General features: G+C 35.0%; 1 protein-coding gene across 4 annotated transcripts in view; it reads right to left on the bottom strand.

Annotated features, from left to right (window-relative positions):
* Nucleotides 1-1,313: 1,313 nt before the first annotated feature.
* LOC111513598 (uncharacterized) overlaps nt 1,314-20,877 on the bottom strand; it is a 45,210-nt gene continuing 25,646 nt past the window's right edge. For 3 of the 4 annotated variants that reach the window (XM_023169819.2, XM_023169818.2, XM_074185044.1), the window contains exons 2-10: nt 14,398-14,549; nt 13,764-13,898; nt 13,262-13,707; nt 11,898-12,341; nt 7,849-8,026; nt 4,574-4,738; nt 3,489-3,801; nt 3,258-3,401; nt 1,314-1,747 (exon numbers count right to left, since the gene is read on the bottom strand). In XM_023169819.2, coding sequence (XP_023025587.2) covers nt 1,411-1,747; nt 3,258-3,401; nt 3,489-3,801; nt 4,574-4,738; nt 7,849-8,026; nt 11,898-12,341; nt 13,262-13,707; nt 13,764-13,898; nt 14,398-14,549 — 2,314 coding nt within the window. In that variant the 3' untranslated portion in view covers nt 1,314-1,410. The remainder of the gene's footprint in view (nt 1,748-3,257; nt 3,402-3,488; nt 3,802-4,573; nt 4,739-7,848; nt 8,027-11,897; nt 12,342-13,261; nt 13,708-13,763; nt 13,899-14,397; nt 14,550-20,877) is intronic. The other variant, XM_074185045.1, reaches the window with a different exon arrangement.

Genomic DNA, 20,877 nt, shown 5'->3' on the forward strand with positions numbered 1-20,877 from the left:
TGTAACAACGAAAACTTAACAGATCCGTTTCTGAATATAAAAAGTAAGATTTTTAAAAAAAGCTCGAAAAAAGTCGATTTCTAATCGAAGGGGGACACTTTTCAGACTAATCAGGTTTTATTGTAGTACGCACTCCCTCGGAGGGGTGCGTCCGACGACCCTTATTTAGATAGGGAAAGTAGGTCGAGTGGCACCTTGTTTTAAAGGTCTTTTGAATACCTTCACATCTCTGTTGAAAGAAAATTTTTGTAACGATTTATAGCGATGCCAAAGACAGGTTCTGGTCCAATGAAGCTGCTTGCAACATCCTCCTTTGCAAGGGAATCAGCAGCCTAATTCCTGGCCAGTATTGCCAGGAATCCAAACCAGAGACAATCTGTTGAGTCTTCCTATCGAGAAGAGTCGTTTTTGCCAATTTGCTACCAATTTAGATGTTGCTCGGTAAGAGTCAAGAGCTTTCAACGCCGCTTGATGACCCCAAAGTATTTTTTTCGACTTGTGTATGAGGTTGGACTCTTCCAAACTCTTCGCATATAATTCAATAGCGTAAATTTTCGTTTGGAATACAGTCGTATATGTTCCAAGGCAGGTTGATATCTCTCTCCTGAGTATGCGACTGATAACACCTGCACCAGAACCGAAAGGTGTTCTTGATCCATCTGTGAAACAACAACTATCTGATCCTTATGTTTTCTTCTCCTGGAGAATCCAGTCCTCTCTGCTGGGGAACAATACTTCATAAGGCAGTTTGTAGTTGACAGTTGCTGTGACTTCCAGTGTCAACCAACAATCTGTTGCACTCTGCATTCAATTGATTTGTGCAATTGGCAATGTGCACAAGTCTGTATGCAGTCCATCTAGCCTCTCTTTGTTTGGGACCGAAATCCCCAGTTCTACCACAAATCTTTCGACATATCCATAGGGACAGTCTGGTTTTGTGTAAAACTTTTTTCAAGTGAGTTTTTATCAAGGACAATGCCAAGATATTTCACCTCCGTTCCAAATGGAATGTGACCTCATCATTGAGGGAAAGTGGTGTTAGATTGTCCAATTTCCTTCTCCTGGTGAGGGAAACAACATCCATCGTGCTTTAGAGGATATCACAAGCTCCCCTGCTCGACGTGGACCTTGCCAAAATGACAAGGTCATCTGCATAAGCTTTCATAGAGCCAACGATTCAGTAGTGGGTATGTAGACCCTAAATTCAAATTTTCATGTACATCTGTGCTGTTTTGCGAATTTTTTCGGGAAAAGAATCATCGCCTGGACTATGATCTTCCATCAGACCTGCGGAGGTAACAAATAATCAGTGATTACAGCGTGGACGAACATATATTTTCATCATCTTTAAGAAATTGTAGTACAAACGCAATGAAAAATTAAAAATAAATACAAATACAAAAATAAGAATCACTCGTCGCCTTCAGGTATCGTGGGGGGTATGCAAATGGGGCCGTTCTGTTGGGGAAACGAGGGGTTGACTGAAACGCCTCCAGCGTAATCCAGCAACTGCTCTTGTTTTATTGGTTGCGCATGCGCGTCCTCAAATTCTTCATCCTCCGCCGAAGCATTGTCCTCAATGTGTTTCTCCAACGCCATGAGCCTCATCTGGAAAAACCGCTTCTCCTCGTTGATGCAAGCCAGGTCTTTTTCTTGTTCTGCTATTATCTGTTTCAGATCCGATATTTTATTCAGGTCTTCTTGTCTAGATTCCCGCCGTTCGTATCTTTGCCTGACTTCTTCGAATCTACAAATAGAAGGAGTAGGTGAAGTGTTTGTCATCATTAAATCGGTATTCAAATGTTCTTTTGTTCTCAAAACGAGAGAGGAAGTTTTGGTTTGACTTTTCAACCAAACTTGATCCATTAGATTTGTTGGTCAACATACAGAAACAAAAAACTGCACCATGGCAAATAATCACCAAAATATTCAATTATTCAACAAGTAGAAGGCGCCCTCATGGGTTCCTCACTCTTTCCAGTCCTTGCAAATCTTCACATGAAAGACTTTGAAACCAGTTCCATTGACATGTCTTTTATATGGCCTCATGAATTTGAGGCTCCATTTTAACTCCGTACATTCCGACCCAAACATTACAATCAAAGTCGAATGAAATAAGTCACTTCCATTTCTGGTTGTTTGCATCAGAAAACTCATTAATTCCAATCAAATTCCGTTTGAAAATATCTCATATGAAGGTTTATCGGACTCAGTCACAGCCACAATATGGATCTAGACGGACTCAAATCCGCCCTTTGCCAAAACAACTATCCCGAATCCCAAATCCAGAGATCCAACCAACTGGAGCGAACTCCAGTTGGTTGGATCCCAAATAGGCCACATCCCAAATAGGCCAAAGAGCAGACGGACCAAAATCTTTTTTTCTTATATGCATGGAGTTACTGGCAAAGAAAAGGCATGATACGAAAACTATACTTACAGTCAACAATCAAATTTTCGCTTTTCTACGAACACCTAAAGATATAACGCCCAATGAGGCACACAACATACCATGTTCCACGTGCTCCGGAACTTACATCGGACAGACCATCAGAAGAGTCACCAACAGAGTCTACGAACACGAGCTTGCTGTCCGTAAATCAGATCCAGCTCTATCCCTTTTCAAACATCATCTTGAAGCAGACCACACAATAAGCTTCGAAAACACCAAAACCATTGCCACTGAACTGCTTCAACAAACGAGATGATTGACAAAGATAATCTCATTCCTGGAGATCATTACTGTCACGCCATACTAACAAAATTGCACACACGTAAATATCAGAGCAGAACCTGTGGACCCAGAACCAGAACCCAGAACCCACAGTGAACGCTTAGGAGTAAGCAGATTGCCTACTTGAGAAGTTGGCAGATTGAGACCTTAGCTCCTTTGAAATAACTCTAAAGTCGAAGCTGAAACGTCGAACAACTGAACAGGCCAGACTCGATGCAACTTGTACTTTAGATTATCAAATTTCGGACCCGGGAAACACGACAAACATGTTTTATATCAAATAACTGAGATTATCTGTGAAGGTCACGGGAACAATAAGAACAGGTAGACTTTTTTTCAGCATTTCATTTGGAGTTTTTCAACTTCTTTTCATTCTGCGATTTTGTACATGATTCTAAATGGATGATATATTATTTTCATACATTCTAAACCTAAAATCATTCCCAAAAATAAGCTACAGAGGGTTTGAGTTCCTTTTTGTACATGGAGGAGGAGTACTATACAATGTACTGGAAGTACTCACAATTTAGTCAAACAGTTGCATTTTTTCTGTAAATGTTCAATAGTCTCACTGGCCTGCTTCTGAGAACTCATGAATTTCAGTCGGTAGCTCTCCATTTCCTTCTTATGCTTTTCCTCCAACACAGCTATGGTTTCCAGCAAACCCCTGAAATTGTAATAGACACAACAACACATCATGATGTTGGAAATCAATGGTCCAAGTTAATGACTAGTCCCAGTCTGACCAACTCACCTGACTTTTTGGTCCCACTCTTTCCCATTCTTAGTCGTCTCATCACTTTGTAGGGCAAGCTCTTGGTTCAAAACCTGAATACCACCTTCCAAAGTGTCTACATTATTTTGTAAATCTTCTATTGTGGATTCCTTGCTCTCCAACTCGTTTTTCAACGAGTCTATAGTCTTAAGCAGTTCCACCTCTCTCAGGCTATGAGATTTCTGTTGGGTGTAAAATTGTTCTTCTAAAGTTTTGTACTTGGAAACATATTCTTCTTCTAAGAGTTGAATAGCCTCGCTTTTTTGGTGGATGAGGTTATCCCACTGCTGATCTGAAATGGGAGAAATATCAGCGGAAGAAAGGTTCTTGTTTTAGAAATCGCAACTCCCGCCAATGATGCTTTCTAGAAGCAAAGGAAATGAGGGGGGGTAGTCAGTGATTTTGAGAGTTCATATTTCACAAATCATACCATAGGATTTCAACTAATGAACAATATGTATTCAAATAAACGATGTGACGTGATATCTGACCGATGGAATATATGGGTGGTCCTCAAGGAACGGGTTTGTGTCTAATTTTATAGTTATCGTATACGAAATATATGTTGTATATGAAATATATGTGAATTGTCATCTGAATATACAGTATACAGAGATTAATGTATTATAATTTGCAAATGAAACCCCAATAATTTTATAAAACACGAGTAATTGATATTAGAAGATATTTGAACAGTGAACATCCTGGGAACGTAAATTTAACCTCCAGCGATTCAAATCCAACGTGAATCGCTGGGAACTTTCTATAGTGCTTGTGTTTTGTTCTTTTTTTCTGAAAGAAAAGAAGAAAGCATTAAAAATTATGTGTCGCCTTCCATACGACACAGCAGAAATTACACAGTGACAAGCTCAATTATTTTGTGTATTCAAGTATGAGTTTGCTCATCACAAGTTAACAGTTAATGAGTTGTTTTTGGATTATTCCTATAAAAAACTCATTTGGAGTTATAATTCTGGCGGAAGCTAATCACATTCCTTAATTTGATACAGAATTGAAAATTGAGAAGCTAGTGAATGAAGCCGAAAAAGCCCAAACAAATTTACCTAATTCATTTCGATGTTGTTGAATCAAGGACTCTATTTTTTGTTGGGATTCCCTTTCCATTTGTTCCTTAACAATTTCCACTGCTGCCCTCATTGAGCCAACTTGATTTTTCCAGAAGGTTTGTAAATCCTCGAGTTTCTTTTCATAATCTGCATTTATTCGGTCTACAATAATTTAGAAAATATTACAGCTGAACCTCATCGTCTGATTATTTTAGTATATATTAACTGATTCATTTACCATAAAGAATGGAGTGATAATTGACTTTAATGTAAGTTTTTATTGTTACAAAGAAAGGATGAATTGCAGTTCTGAACACAAAAATCATCAGAATAGGAGAATATTCTCCTAAAAATAAAATTATTCAGTTGTGAAAGTAATGTATTGAATTGAAGGGGTTATATTTTTAGGAGTGATTAATTTTTGGGAAGGAAAGTTTTTGGCTTTCTACTACTCATCATAGAAGTATTTGTTTCAAAAGAATTTTTTTCTTTCGTGTAATTCAAAGTTTGTATGAAAGTAGCTGTTTCAGGAGGACTTTCTTTCAGTTTGTGTCTGAAAGTTATTTCTTTGCATGATCTACACATCCATGTATAGAGTTACATATTTTCAAATTGATTACTTCCTTCCATTCTTTGGAAGATTCTCTCGTCCGTTTTTTGTATCAAGATGGAGTAGTAGAAAGCCAAAAACTTTCTTTCCCAATAATGTACTGAACAGTTGCATGTAACAGTAGTTTTCGATTTATTCCCAATAGCAGAGGGTTAGATTATTTTCCATATAATAGTATGGTTGAGTCGTTAGAAACGCAAGTTTCTAAATCCACCTAGATTATTTTGTTGCAAAGTGAATAACCTCATGTAAAAATGTGTTTTGGTTGTGACAGGAACCTCCTGTTTTGAACGAAATATCATATATTTCCGAAGTAATTTCATTTCTAGCATTACTGTTTTATCTGTATTTTCATTTGATCTCATATGTATAATCTTATATGATAATTCACCAAAGAACTGAAAACTTATACATAATCCCTACTAAAAAATTGTTTGCTAGGTTACTTTAGGTTAGATTAGGTTGGGTTAGGTTAGGTGAGGTTAGGTGAGTTTAGAATAGAGTAGAGTAGAGTAGAAACGAGTAGAGTAGAAGAGAGTAGAGTAGAGTAGAGTGGATTAGAGTGGAATAGAATTGAATAGAGTAGAGTAGAGTAGAGTAGAGTAGAGTAGAGTAGAGTAGAGTAGAGTAGAGTAGAGTTGAGATGAGTAGAGCAGAGTAGAGTAGAGTAGAGATGAGTAGAGTAGAGAAGAGTAGAGTAGAGTAGAGTAGAGTAGAGTAGAGTAGAGTAGAGTAGAGTAGAGTAGAGTAGAGTAGAGTAGAGTAGAGTAGAGTAGAGTAGAGTAGAGTAGAGTAGAGTAGAGTAGAGTAGAGTAGAATAGAGTAGAGTAGAGTAGAGTAGAGTAGAGATGAGTAGAGTAGAGTAGAGTAGGTTCAGTTAGGTTAGGTTAGGTTAGATAATAATTTTTAATAATTGATAATCCTAGCCAAGCATTAAAACATAGTTGTCATATTGATTAATTTCTATTGTACTAACACTAACTTAATGGCATAAATGCTAGCGAAGCCGCGAGTAAAAGCTAGTATAGTATATAAAACTAATATAGTAATATATTTCATCATGCTTGCATTTAACCATTCATAAATTGCGATTCTTTAAGTTTTCACCGAACTTCATCAGATCTAGTTAATGATAATTATATTCAGAGATAAGTTAGGAAGTTTGATATTCCTCTTGAAGATGATCACTTGTTGATCGAAACACGTGTTGAGGTGTTAAAATTATGGTTTAGTGTTGGGAAAAAACTCAAGTTTTATTCATAGGAAGTTAAAGTAAAAACTATTTCATCCAACTCTATCAGATCGTTTTCAAATTGTTTTCGTCTTGGAGGAGTATAATTCTCAATCAGGAGTAAACTATGATTTTAATAGTACAGGAAAATTCACCTGAATTCTCACATCATTTCAAATAGGACTATGCGTCCCAAAAGTGATGTATCGTATAGAGTATTGACCTTTGGTTGTTGTTTCATACAATATGGTGACTTTCCTAGCATTTTAACACATTGGTAATGATGATAAAACTGGAACCTCTGTTCCACCACTAACGGTTGAGATCGTATTTTCAAAAAGTTGAAGTGAAAGCAACTTTCAAAATTACTTGCTTACTTCAACAAAAAATGTTTGGTAACCCTGAAGAAAGAAGCTGTAAGAAGTCGGTCAGACTAAACTTGTCATCAAAACTCGTTTTGAAGAACACACAGCACATTCACAGTTCGTAAGACCAGAAAAATCTGAGTTTGGCCGCTGAGTGGAGAAAATCTCATCGGTTCCAATTCATAAATATCAGATGTCGTCTGTATGAATTGAATGTAAACTCCATTGTCAATGTCAATAAGTTTGTCTGATAGGTTGATAAGCTAATATACTATTTTTATAGTACGGTTTGTCTTCAGTCTCAAAATGGGCCTCAGTTTTGTCGATTTTCTCTTCATCAGCACTAATTTTTCCCAGCGAGCATTTTCTTGAGGTCTGAGAGCAGAAAATAGTAGCTGGGGGCCAAATCTGGAGAATGTGGTGGATGCGTAAGCAATTTGAAGACCATTTCAGCTCCAATGGTGATGATTATTAGGATATATTCAAATATTCAACTGAACACCAACGCTGGTTCTACTGCAATTAGGACTTTTTGAAATGTCCGTTCCTCATCAATAGATGGTTCAAACAGGACGTTTGAAAAGGTCCAAGTGACGTCCGTTTGATGTCCAGTTACTGAGAGATTGCGTCAGTACGTCTACTGCTTATCCGTAAAGTTCATTACGGATAGCCATTGGACAACCAGTGAATGTCGCTGTGTTTACTGGCCTGGCGAAGGGAATATAGGCCATGTTAGTTTTGAAGAAACGTTTAGACAAACATACTGATGTACACACATGAAATTATTCATATATTCCTCTGGAAAAAATAGTTGAAAGCTCAACGGTTCATTTCTCCTGACTGAAAAGTTCTTTGGGAGAATTCTGATTGAAATTTCCTGTGAATAATTTTTATAGAGCCATAGTGAAATTTCTTTGGATAAGTACCACTACGGTATCATTTTTTAAGGTTTTATGTGTTCTAGTATGATAATATAATTAAATATTTCCGGTCCAAACTGATTTGATAGAGAATGGATGAAAGAGTCTTATTTTTTCAATAAAATCGTCTACAATAAGGTTGTTACCTATTTCACTATCATGTTCTGAAACTAACTTTTCATATTTGTCGTGATGTGACATATCGATCTTATCCATCAGTCGCCTCAATTCTAATATGTCTTGATCAGTAGCTGTCTGCTGCCTCACCAATTCTTCTCGATAGTATTCATCTTTTTCGGCTAGTAGTCGTTTCAAAGATGATACCTGAAATGAAAATCTCCATACATTTCAGAACATTCACAAAATAAAATTGTTTCTGAGCCTACGGAAATTCCTCAAAATAACAGTTCTCAATTCATATTCTTCCAAAACAACCAATTGTTGCCAATATGTTAACATAGCAGCACAAGTACCGAACAGTGAGATAACAAGCAGAATATCCACCATAACTTTCATAATAATCAATAATATCTACAAACATAACACCAGAAAGCAAAATCATTATTGATAAGTGCTTTTTCATCTACTCATGAGCTAAACCCATTTACTCTCATCTACATTTTCACATCTTTACAAGCTGTGGATAGTGAACAAACAAATTACTTTTTAACAATGAATTGTTGTTGATTGTTCTTCCACCTAACCTCAAGAGAACTCCACGTGATGCTATCTAGATAGAGATGAAACCAACACACAAACAAGTCTCTGAACAGAAATTCTAACCACCAGCCACTACAAATGAGAGGGGTGATTACAACGTTGGTTGTCACAAACAACACAAATAATATAAAGTATAAATATAAAATATATTGAAGTTGATAATTCTACGTGTGTATAAATAAAAAAGGTGTTAGGAATCACACCTGCAACTGTTAATATTTTTAACTTCTGACATGCTCCCCTACAGGAATCCCTAAATCCCAACTTAGCAATGATCCTTACTGCATACTTCTGTATCATGAACACTTGATCCGCAGAGGACCGTATTGGGAGGATCTTACAGAAACACGACGTGAAACCAATATTAAGGCTTGGAGGCGGAGCTACATACATGAGAACAATGATCCAAAGGATCCAAAGTTGCTGAAGTGTATACAGTTTTCTAGTTCAGAGCGGTGTTGGTTGAATTGAACATCGAGTACGTGAAGGAATGGTTCCTAGAATTATTTGTTACCTTAATTCAATTTATTGGTTATTAAAAGGGAAATGGCGATATGCATGGTTTCATGCAATCGATATCTTGATATCTACCGTGTGACCCATTTAAGATGGAAGCACCCTTATAAAACTTACATTTTTCAACCGATTGGAATGTTTTTTTTTTGTTAGGTAGATATTCAAAAAGTCTATTAGGACACCAAATATCATGAATAAATCTCAATTTCCAGGGCTAACTAATCTTATTTTTCAAGGTCAAAAATCTAAAAAAATTACTAGCGATTTTTTTAGAAAAACTCTGACTACACCACTGGATTTGTGACATTTTCAAATGGGTAACATGTGAATTACGTTGAAATGCGTCAATCAATAAAAAAGTTATAAAGGAATGAAATTTGAAAAATATGCCGTTTAATCAACCCACCAATTCATGTTCAGGAATTTTATGAAAATTCTGAATACACCACTGGATTCAGGATGTCTTGAAATATCACTGGTCACAGTTTCATCGAAATCTGTTCAGTAATAAAAAAGTTATAAGGGAATGAAATTTGAAAAATATGTTGTAAAATGAAATTTTAACAACGTTCTTACTAAACCACTGTTGATTATTGAAAAAATTATTGGGGTGATTATTGCAATGTCGTACAATTATAACATCTGAAAATCATGATGGTAAAAATAGTCTATAGGTATTTCTCGAAGTGGAGTGGATACATAAACAAGTACAATCAGGAGAGAACTCCTGGTTAATCTTCATGAAAACAATTTCAACAATATAAGACAAGTCTAATGTACTCCCAATAGAAATTATAACGAAAAAAATATGAAATGGATAATAATTATTATCATTCCAGTAGGTAACATCAGCTGTGATTTCTTCCTTTTGTTGAATAGCAAAAAATGAGATTTGCAATTTTAACTGCCTGTTATTCAGAATGCATTAATGAAATAAACAAGTAAGCTGTGACTTACAGTTTCTCATCTATTTATTTGCGCATTATTGTCATTTTGTTAAATTGTCATTTTGTTACGCACCATTAGTGAACTGAATAATTTGTGTTTCAAAATAAAAACAGATAATGGCTCAATTGTCAATTCAAGAAAAAATCGAAATTATACGTCTTTCCGGTGATGATTACCGGAGTGAAAGAGAAGTAACTAGAATATTCAATGAAAGACACCCAAATCGTCCAGCCATAAGTAACAGCACGGTACATAAAATACCCCAAGTTTTCAATCGAACTGGAGCAGTAACCACAAATATTTTAAAGAACAATATACGAAGAAGGAACGAAAATAACCAGACTATATTAGATTACTTCAGAAATAATCCAAATAGTAGTTTGAGGGATGCCAGCTTAGATTTAAACTTACCTAGGGAGAATGTTAGGCGATGTCTGAAGAAAAATAAATTGAGGCCATTTGAACCAAAGTTTTTACATACTCTGGAACTAGGTGATCAAGAAAAACGATTGGAATTCTGCTTATGGGCCCAGGGCGAGTATCTTAATGACAGGCAATTTTTAAAGAAAATTTTATTTAGTGATGAAGCTAGTTTCACAACAAATGGAGTGGTTTCATCACAAAATATTCGCTATTGGGCCACTGAAAATCCTAACTGGGTGATAAACTGTAAAAGGCAGTATTCAGAAAAAGTGAATGTTTGGTGTGAATGAAAGGATAATTGGACCATTCTTTTTCGACGGCAACATGAATGGCGCAATTTTCCTACAATTTTTAAGGAATGAATTTTCGGACGCAATAGATGAACTTCCCCTTGCAGAAACAAGAAATTTATATTTTCAGTTAGATGGTTGTTCCATACATAATGCGGGAATTGTGAAGAGTTGGCTGAATCAAAATTACCCTAATCGTTGGATAGGAAGGGGAAGTACATTAATTGGATTGCCACCAAGATCGCCTGACCTTACTTCACTCGATTTTTTCCTTTGGGGTTATGTTACACAAAAGGTTTACAAATCACGACCAAGGAACCGAGTGGAACTGTGCACCAGAATTCAGCAAGCTTGCGATGCAATTACTCCACAACAATTGAGGAATACTTTAAAAAATATTCGTAAGCGATATGATAAATGCATTGAATTGGATGGAAGTTTGGTGGAGGCCACCAGAATATGAATTGCACTCATTTATTTTTCAATTCGGTATCTTCTTGGTTTCTATTTTTACAGTGATTGTGAATAAAATATTGTTTTCCGCTAGTTTGTAGCAATTAGAAAAATGTACTTACAGTTAGTTTTTTGTAGATTCATTTGAAATTATTGAAACTAAAATTTGTTGTGATAAACTGATTGATTGATATGGTTCGACATACATTATGAAAGGAAATTGATTCTCCCATAAACGTTTCATGAATTTTATTTGAATAAATAATATTTTGTTGAATATTGCCCCTAATCCAGTGGTGTAGTAAGAACGTTGCTAAAATTCCATTGAACAACATATTTTTCAAATTTTATTCCTTTATAACTTTTTTATTACCGAACAGATTTCGATGAAACTGTGATCAGTAATATTTCAAGACATCCTGAATCCAGTGGAGTATACAGAATTTTCATAAAATTCCTGAACATGAATTGGTGGGTTGATTAAACGGCATATTTTTCAAATTTCATTCCTTTATAACTTTTTTATTGATTGACGCATTTCAACGTAATTTACATGTTACCCATTTGAAAATGTCACAAATCCAGTGGTGTGGTCAGAGTTTTTCTAAAAAAATCGCTAGTAATTTTTTTAGATTTTTGACCTTGAAAAATAAGATTAGTTGGCCCTGGAAATTGAGATTTATTCATGATATTTGGTGTCCTAATAGACTTTCTGAATATCTACCTAACAAAAAAAAACATTCCAATCGGTTAAAAAAAGTAAGTTTTATAAGGGTGCTTCCATCTTAAATGGGTCATACTGTACTATATGCGATTTTGTATTCCGATAGCTTTACTTCACTCACCTCTTTCAAACACTGCCTAAGCTTCACTTCCCAATCTTGTTGGGCCTTTTCAAAGTCTTCGTCTTTCGCTTGTCGAACGCTTTCCATGGCCATCCACTTCTCCTCATTGTGAATTTGTTCCAGTTCAGATTTCAGCCTTCCGCACTCGTTCATCAACCGCTCCTCCCAATACATTGCGATTTCTGTCCTCTTCTCGTTCAGAGTTTGGTTCAGTTTCCTCTCTTTGTCTAGCATCTCCTGGTGGTGCAAGCGCTGTATGTGCTGCAGGTTTTCTTTTTCCACTTCTATGAGGTTTCTCAGCTTTTTGGTTTCGTTTTTCAGACTTTCTTCGGACTGTGTCATTTGGGCTTGTTGCTCCAGGAGGTTCTTCATTGTTTTTTCCTGATTCAACGTGAGGTTTCTCAGTTGGTGGACTTCGTTTTCGTATACCTTCAGATTTTCTAACTGAAACATAGCAAACAATGTGAACAGTTTCATTGAATGTCAATGATGAATGAATCTGATGGAATACTAATTCTATGCTCCACTGAAACAGATTTGCTGAGTTTGGTCTCGCCCGAAATATCTGTCAGAAGGTAGCAAATATACTGCAAAATATCAGGAACCAATCCACTGCAGATGAAAAAGAAATCGCACAAGAAGAAGGTCTACCGTTTTTCAGTAGATCTCCTGTTTTGGCTTCAGAGCTACTTCTTCACTGTTTGAGAATTAAAATACACTGAATTGAATATTTCCACCTCTGTGAGATATCTTGCATAAATGTCTGGCGGATATAATGCAATGCCCAGCGCGATATGAGCCGAGGAAGTAGTTATTCTTCGGCAGCCTGAAATCTTCTGGATGTCCTAGCTTCTGAATTACAAGGTGCGATAGTTTCGAGAAAAAAATCAGATTTGGTGAAATGTAGAATATATTTTCTATGCATCAAAAGGTATTTTTGGTGTCCAATATGATTTTTTGTTCTTGCCAGTGGCGTCCGTGACAGTTATCGCCCATATTTCAGGCTAAGTACGGTAGAATCAAATATGTAAATAGATGAAAAGTAGATGAATAATTAGGATAACCCTAATTTTCACGACATTCGAACTTTAAAAGCTAAACTAAGAATGTTGGCGACCGATTTGACCCATTTTTGTAAATAGAGAAAGAGAGAGAAGATAATAAAGATCAAAACAGTGTGAGATATTATTACTAAAAATGATTCCATGAACTGTTAAGAAAAAAAAAGTTCTCGAAATATTTGGTTCATGGAGTTGAAAAAAGCTGAAAGGAAGAAACCTGGAATCATGAAAACAAGCAATAACCAAAAAGAAACTCATTGAAATAAATGTTAAACTGAATTTATCGAATGTTCAATCTCTCACCTTCTCCATCATTTCTTCCGCTGCCTTCATCTTCTTCTCTGCTTCTTTGTAAGCTTCCTGGAGCCTTTCATCCACCGCTTTATCCTTATCCTCGAGTCGCTTCTTACAAGTTTGCTGAACCTCCCTTAATTTCCACTCGAAGTCGTCTAAAAGTTCCTGCTCCTTCAGTATATTGATAGTCCTCAGTTTCTCGAAATCTTCTTTCCATTTCTTCTCTATTTCTTGCTTCTGTCTCTGAGCCTGCTGCACAGCCTCTGAAACTTTTCGTTTCTCTTCGTCCCTCTCAGCGATCAGTTCTTCGTGTCTCCTTTCCAGAGCTGCTTTTTCTTCCTTCAGTGTATTCAATTGTTTCTCTAAATCTTCGATTTTTTCTCTTAATTGCCTAACAGTGTCTTCAAGTTCCGCGATCTTTGACTTGGATTCCTTTTCGAAGTTGCTGAATATTTCTGTAAACCAGTGACTGTTGGTTTGAACAAACTCGTGATATGGCCATTTTTCTCACCTGATTTCTGTGATAACTCATCATTTAATTGATTATTTATCCTCTTCTGGTTATCCAAATCGTGCTCCAAGTTGCGTATCCTCTGTCTAATAGTTTCACACTCTTTAAGGGCAGCATTAAGTTCTGATTCTAGCCCTACAAATGATATGCAATATAAGTTACAGGGTGATCTATTTGAACCATGCCACCTGACATATATTCTATGGAAGAGGATTTCTGGCAAACCCTGTAGATCCTATGAATGGCGAAGCTGTGAGGGAAGAAGTTGTCACCGATTACTACGTTTCACTTTTTCGTTAAAGTTTGCAATTGGCTTATTCAGTTACTTTACCGTTTATCATTGAAAATTAGAATTTATTGAAACGTCTTGATAAGATTTTACATCATTTTTATGAATCTCTAAGCTACAAAACGTCCCATTTGAAACTGAAATCGATCTGGCTTCTGTTTTGCCCGGTTTGCTACCATTAAAAGTAAGTCGGGTGAACGCTTGAAATAGTCCACCCTGTATATAATGGATACGAAAACACGGTCACAACGTCAAGCGATAGTTTTACGGAACAAAACAACTGTTGAAAGAAGAAAGGTAAACCTAAAGAGTTGATAACTGTGGATGGAATTCTCAAAAACTTACTATCCATTCCTGCTGACTTGGCAAAAACATCTCGCTGAAGCTCTTCCATTTGGAATTTGAGTTTGCTTGCTTCGGCATCTCGAAGTGCTAACTGTTTCGACAGATCGTTCAACTGGCTTTGGAATTTAGCTTCTTGGTTGATAAGGTTTTTCCTGGAACAAGTCGAAAGTTAGAGGATAATTATTGATCGAATTATTACAACTCAGCTTCGACACTATTATTCTAACAGAAACTTGGAATATTCAAGACCGAACTCGCAATTACTGTACTCATAACCAAAATTATGGTGTCATGGTCTATTTGACAAACACATACAAACATGATCATTATATTATTGATATTGCAGGTATTGAAATCAATAAAATTTGTTTAAAATTCAGGAGGATCATTCTTCAATAAGTGTCATTTGAAGTCCACGATGAAATGAGTAGATCAAACTCATTCCTTGACATGAAGTCGTATTTTATCGAGTGTGCATGATACAAATCAAAAATGAAACAATTCGTGGACACAACACTCCAAAAAAGGGGGGCAAACCGCGACACGTGTTTCTGGCTATTGGCCTCATCAGCGCGGTGCAGCCAAGTGTAAAGATGGGCAACACTTGCTTGCCGAAAGCAGGAAACAACACATACGCACGGAGTCAACAACAGAAGCCAACCGCACATTTGTGGTTCCAGTAAGAAGACCTAGAATTCCCAGGCTACATCTAACATGACCACGTAGGCAGCTATAGCTACCTGCGTGACATCCGGGTCCAGGATATAAATACAAATAGAGATTTTATCGAGTGTGCATGATACAAATCAAAAATGAAACAATTCGTGGACACAACACTCCAAAAAAAGCTGCCTACGTGGTCAAATAATGTGAAAAAACTTTCGAAAAAACGGTTTTTATTTACAATATTTGCCAAGCTTCCGCTTTATTTTAAAGCTTCTTCAGCGCTATCTAAAATACAATTTGGTTTAATTTTAATAGAAAAAGGATGATATTGATACTTACAGTAAATATAAATAAATATATAAGAACTCTGTATAAAATAATTGTAGAAAGTTTTTAAAGAAATTTTTGTCAAAAGATTGAATTTAAATTGTAATAGTTGTCAAAATTGTTTTTCTTTTTTCAATTTGTTAAGTCAAAGACGAATTTTCTCTGACATTTTGTTATAAATCAAACATAACTATATATTTCCATGAACATCAACAATTTGTTTTTCAAAATTGTTAAACAAAGTTATATCAATTTTGACAACTATTAAGTCAATTTGAATTCAATCTTTTGACAAAACATTTTTTACAAACTTTCTACAATTATTTTATACAGTGTTCTTATATATTTTTTTATATTTACTGTAAGTATCAATATTAACCTTTTTCTATCAAAATTAAACCAAATTGTATTTTAGAAAGCCCTGAAGAAGTGAAGAAACTTCTTACTATATAAAAATACTGATTGATGCAACTAGTTTTCATTTATTTTCAAAATTTCAATATTAACTTTTGTTCACAAAAAGGATTTGAAGCTTTGGTAACTTCTGATTATTATTTCAATAGCAGACTATACTATCATCTTCATAGTTTTACTCAAACTGGACGTTTTATCTCCTGGTTTGTTCTTTTATATGGTTAGAACGCCATAGTGCAGGTATTTGTTCTCTCCTTTCATCCGGATATCTCATATGGTTTCTTTCATTGACTTCTTTCATGAGTTTGGTGTTTTCTTGAGTTATTAGTTACCTCTACCAAAAAATATAACTGAGAATTGACGTTCCCAGCTGAGAAGTAGCAGCTAACGACCCTAGCAATCTGACTGTTTTAGTTCTTGAGCCTGCTTTGTCAACAAAACCAAAACTTTCATTACAATAAAGCATTTTTGACTCTGGCTGAGTTTCAAATTATCAGTCGCTAGTTATTTTTCGAAGAGTATAGTGAATTGTGACTAAAGACAGTCCACGTCTAACGTTAGTCAGCACAAGCGTGAATTTCACAGCATATTTCGAGAATAGAAACTAGAACAATTATCAGAATAGTGTTCCACTCATTCAAAAATCCATAGGCGTCGCACGTTGTTGGGACTTTTCCAAATTATGTTTAGATACCCAAAAAGATATAAAAACGAACTACCAATCGTCAAACCAAGTCAGACCAGGATGAATAAATTCGTTAACGACGGGTGGTTCAACATTCGAAAATAGGTCAATAAATAGAACTGATCTAGCAGGTCTTTTGAAGTTTGTAGCAGTAACCCACTTCAGCACTGCAAGCCGGATGCAACACAGAGATACGTTTGTGTGGCTTTAACGATATTCTAAAATTAAACCGAATTCACGTGAATCAGTTCATCGTCAAAATAACTTCGTCAATGTTATATGGAAACCCAACGACGTACTGTCATGCTTGAGAACGAATGAAATTTGATGAAATGACGGATATGCTTTCCACTCCTAGTCTACAATGACTCCAATAATAATAATAATAGCTAAGTATGTTAAAAAAGTAATATATATCCTTATAATTACAAAGTTACAATTTAAGGATATGAATAACAAAATTATAATATAATAAAATAAAATGAAAAAAAGTACTGCTGAATTATGGAAACCAAATTGGTGGAGTTTTTGTAGAAGGAGCATGTGATCAAGTCAAATGCTTTAGCAAAATCAGTATATATCACATCAACTTGACCACGATTATCTAAGACATCACTAATATTTTGGGTCAATACAACTTAATTTGTTATGGTGGATCTGCTTAACATAAATCCATGTTGTTGCGGAGATATGATATGACGAACTGAGATGACAATTCCGAGACTTTCATATAATGGTGAGTAATTACAAAACTCAATTGAACAAATTATGAATTCTGGTATATTTTGAGGAAATAATTACACTACAACATTACTTTTAGGAAAGCAGGTAATTCATAAATGTTTCATTCATTTAAACGGTGGCATTCACAAATATGTACTTACTTAATATAATTTGTGAATCTATATAAAAAGAAACTAAATGAAAAGCAGAACTGTCAGTTAGCTAAGGAATGTCTTTTGATTTGTATAATCTGGCAGTTAAATATATCTAAGACATGACTAACAGAATTAGAGGTATCGCACATTGTATAAATTGGAGATTTTTTCGTTATATTCGTTCGAGGAGAAAAAAAGCGTGATTTTCATCTGAAAGGTAGCAAGAGTAGGTGGGATTAGGTTTCTTCTTACTTTCTGTTCGCAAATTCTCGTTTCGAAATGTTTGTATTCCAAACATTCGTAATGGAATCAAATCAAATATCAATCACTAGTTTGATCAAACTCGTTTGATCTTCCCCTTGAAGATGATCACTTGGGGATCGAAACACGTGTCGGGGTGTTCAAATAACGGTTTGGTGTTCAAATAACGGTTTGGTGTTGGGAAAAAACTCCGGAAATATTCACTAATAGACATAATATTAGGTATCATAATCATATGTTTGATTTGTTCCTATATTTTTGTTTCGATTTCTAGAAGGCTCGTCAATTTGTGTTTAGAACACTTGCGTCGAGGACAACTAACATGATAGAATGTAAATTCTCACGACCAGAGATCCTGGAGACATGATACCGCAATGGACAGTCCATCGAGTCCAGCGGTGGCCGCTTTTTCATGGGAATTTTCGAACAACGGGTCTTAGAGCAAGCGGCCGTTAAACCATATTTGTGGCTGCGTTATGTTGATTAAATGTTCCGTAGTTCATCCCTACTACAGTCCAACAACTGTTTAGTTTCAAGCTTTGAAGGGTATATAATCCAATCCTGATAAATTCGTGACAGAATACAGCTTCCCATCGCTGCTAGTTTCAAGGAAACACATCTTTGACTATTCCTTTCAAGCAGAACCAGCAAAGTTGTTTTATAATTCCATGGTGTTGCAACAGTTTTATTTTATAAGTATTTTATAATTACTTCCAAAATGCTAATTCATTATATTAGATGATCGGTGAACACAATACAGTTGTAGGCAATAAAAGTGTTTTAAAAATTTGTCGTAAAAACGTTTATGAAATGAAATTGAAAAACCGTTATAGAATAGTCACGAAATTATCACAGAAACGTTTTTACAAATAAGTTTTAAAACTTATTTTGCTATAAGTAAATTGTTTTGTAGCAGTTTTATAGCACTTTTCTGCGAGATTTTCATGATAGTTATAAAACTATTTCAAGTTTGTTTTATAACTGTTTCTTGTAACTTCAATGAAATTATTTTATTAGAATTTTTTCAAACATTATTTTATTTCCATTAATATTCATATTGTTACTTTAATGATAATTTCCCAACTATTTTATAGTATGATATATTTACTACAATTCCAAAACACTGATATAACTGTTCTAAAATCAAATTGCTTTCGCGAATATATATTTGCTGCCGCCAAGAATAAAATGCAGCACTTAAGAACAACCAGCTGACGTTGATTTCAGATGTCATGTAATGAAAATATAATATTTTAGTTTTATTTGACTAGCGTCCCAATAACTATATTTATAATGAGTCGTGTAATATTGGTCATTGGAAAAAAATTAAGCAAAGTGGTTCGTTTAGAAGAAGACTGAAAATGTGTTACGAAAATATACTGTGCAGTAATAGGAATATTTATGTCGTTAATGTTCAAAAAGAATCAAAAATCAATATTGAGTTGGATCCAATGTCAATAGGTGAAATATTTCTACTATGGCAAGTACCAGTTTATTAGAATATGAAAAAGAAACAGACATTTGTGTTGAAAACATGGCGGAGATCTCGATATTGGAGGATCATTCGAGTGACGAAGGAATGGTAACGAATAATGAGGTGAGGAATAATGGGCTATTAGAACTAGAGTCCAACGAAGAGGATGATTTGTTGCTAGAAGTTGGAGAAACACAGAATTCAGAAAGAACATTCGATCATATTTATTCATACTATATGTGAGAAACCCTTTATTCATACAAGCACTTTTGTAGGAACCTATAGCTTTAAAAGTAGTCCTAGCAGCACCTTTGATGTGTGTTTTTTTTGTTCTTTCCTTTTTTCTTAATAATCTTAGTTCTTTGAATTGATTTGTATTTCTAGTTGTGTCACAATATATATATTGAATGTCCTACTCTGCCGCAATACTAGAACTAAGTGTTTCGTAACAGTTTTATAGGGGTAACATAGTAGCTAAAATACGTAGAAATGGTTGCTACTGATACCAAATTATTTTATAGAACGACGCCATTTTAAATGTTAGTAATTCGGAATACTGAAATTAGATGAGTTGCAAATATGAAATACCGCACTTATAGTGATATTAACAGCTGAAAAGTACATAGATATTATAACCTTATATTATTCAGAACAATCTGAATTAGGTTTACGACTAGAAAATTACCACGTTGATATAGTGAATTTTTGTATAATTAATAATTTTTTCAGAAACATTTATAAATGAGTGGCGCGCTCTAATTTTGCTAATAGGCTATATATTTGCCAATAAAATTTCATTTGCAGTAAACATATCAATCTTGGAAACACAAACAATGTCTTTAACAGTTTTATGAGTACAAAAGTGAAATATCAAAATGGCTTCAACCTTTCTATTTGTTAGTTTTCAGTTGGTGAAATATCTATTATATTTTCTTAATGGCCAATTACTTCTTTTGCCTTCGAGAAAACATTTTTACACTTTCTCATTTTATCTTCATCGTTTTCGGCTGTATTATATTTCATAACGTTTTTATAAAACCACTCATTGAGAGTATTAGACAAATTTTATAGTAACTGCCAAAATGTTTATAAAACTGTTTTGTAGTGTTTGTGAAAGGCCTTACAAAATATTGATAAAGACTATAATGTTTTTTAAAAAGGTACCAATTTTCCATTTATAGCTGTTTTTAAACACATTGAAAACATGTCTGGGAGAAATACAGTTTTATAATGTGTTTCAGAAACGTTTTCGCAACTATTATAAAATACGAAATTGCTAGTTGGGATATGATTCTATTTCTACTTCATATTGTTTTGTAGACAAAACAAACATCTTGATGTCTTGTAGTCCATAACTCCAACATCTAAGTATTGATGAAGACCATAGAATGGACCATCAATCTAGTGGATTTTTGCAGCACTATAAAAGCTATCTCTTCACCAGAAAACCTCATAAATGTTCGACCAACTTGAACCAACACAGAATGTATGGAACATTATCTATAACATCATCATTTCCTAGTGGATTTTTGTGGTACTCTCAATCTTAAAAGCTGTCTCTCCACTACAAAACATTATAAATGTCTAACTATCGACAAACGACTCAGAATGTATACAACAGTAGCTTTTTCACGCATTTCAGTGATCTTAATAAATTCGTGCCAGAATACAGCTTCCCATCGCTGCTAGTTTCAAGGAAACACATCTTTAACTATTCCTTTCCAGAACTCAAAAGGGACATCAATGCTGGTCTGGGAATGCGATGGAGAATTGAG

The sequence above is a fragment of the Leptinotarsa decemlineata genome, unplaced genomic scaffold (assembly GCF_025532065.1).
Source record: "Leptinotarsa decemlineata unplaced genomic scaffold, Ldec_3_MD MMD2_tig00026361_RagTag_RagTag, whole genome shotgun sequence".
Taxonomy (NCBI): Eukaryota; Metazoa; Arthropoda; class Insecta; order Coleoptera; family Chrysomelidae; genus Leptinotarsa; species Leptinotarsa decemlineata.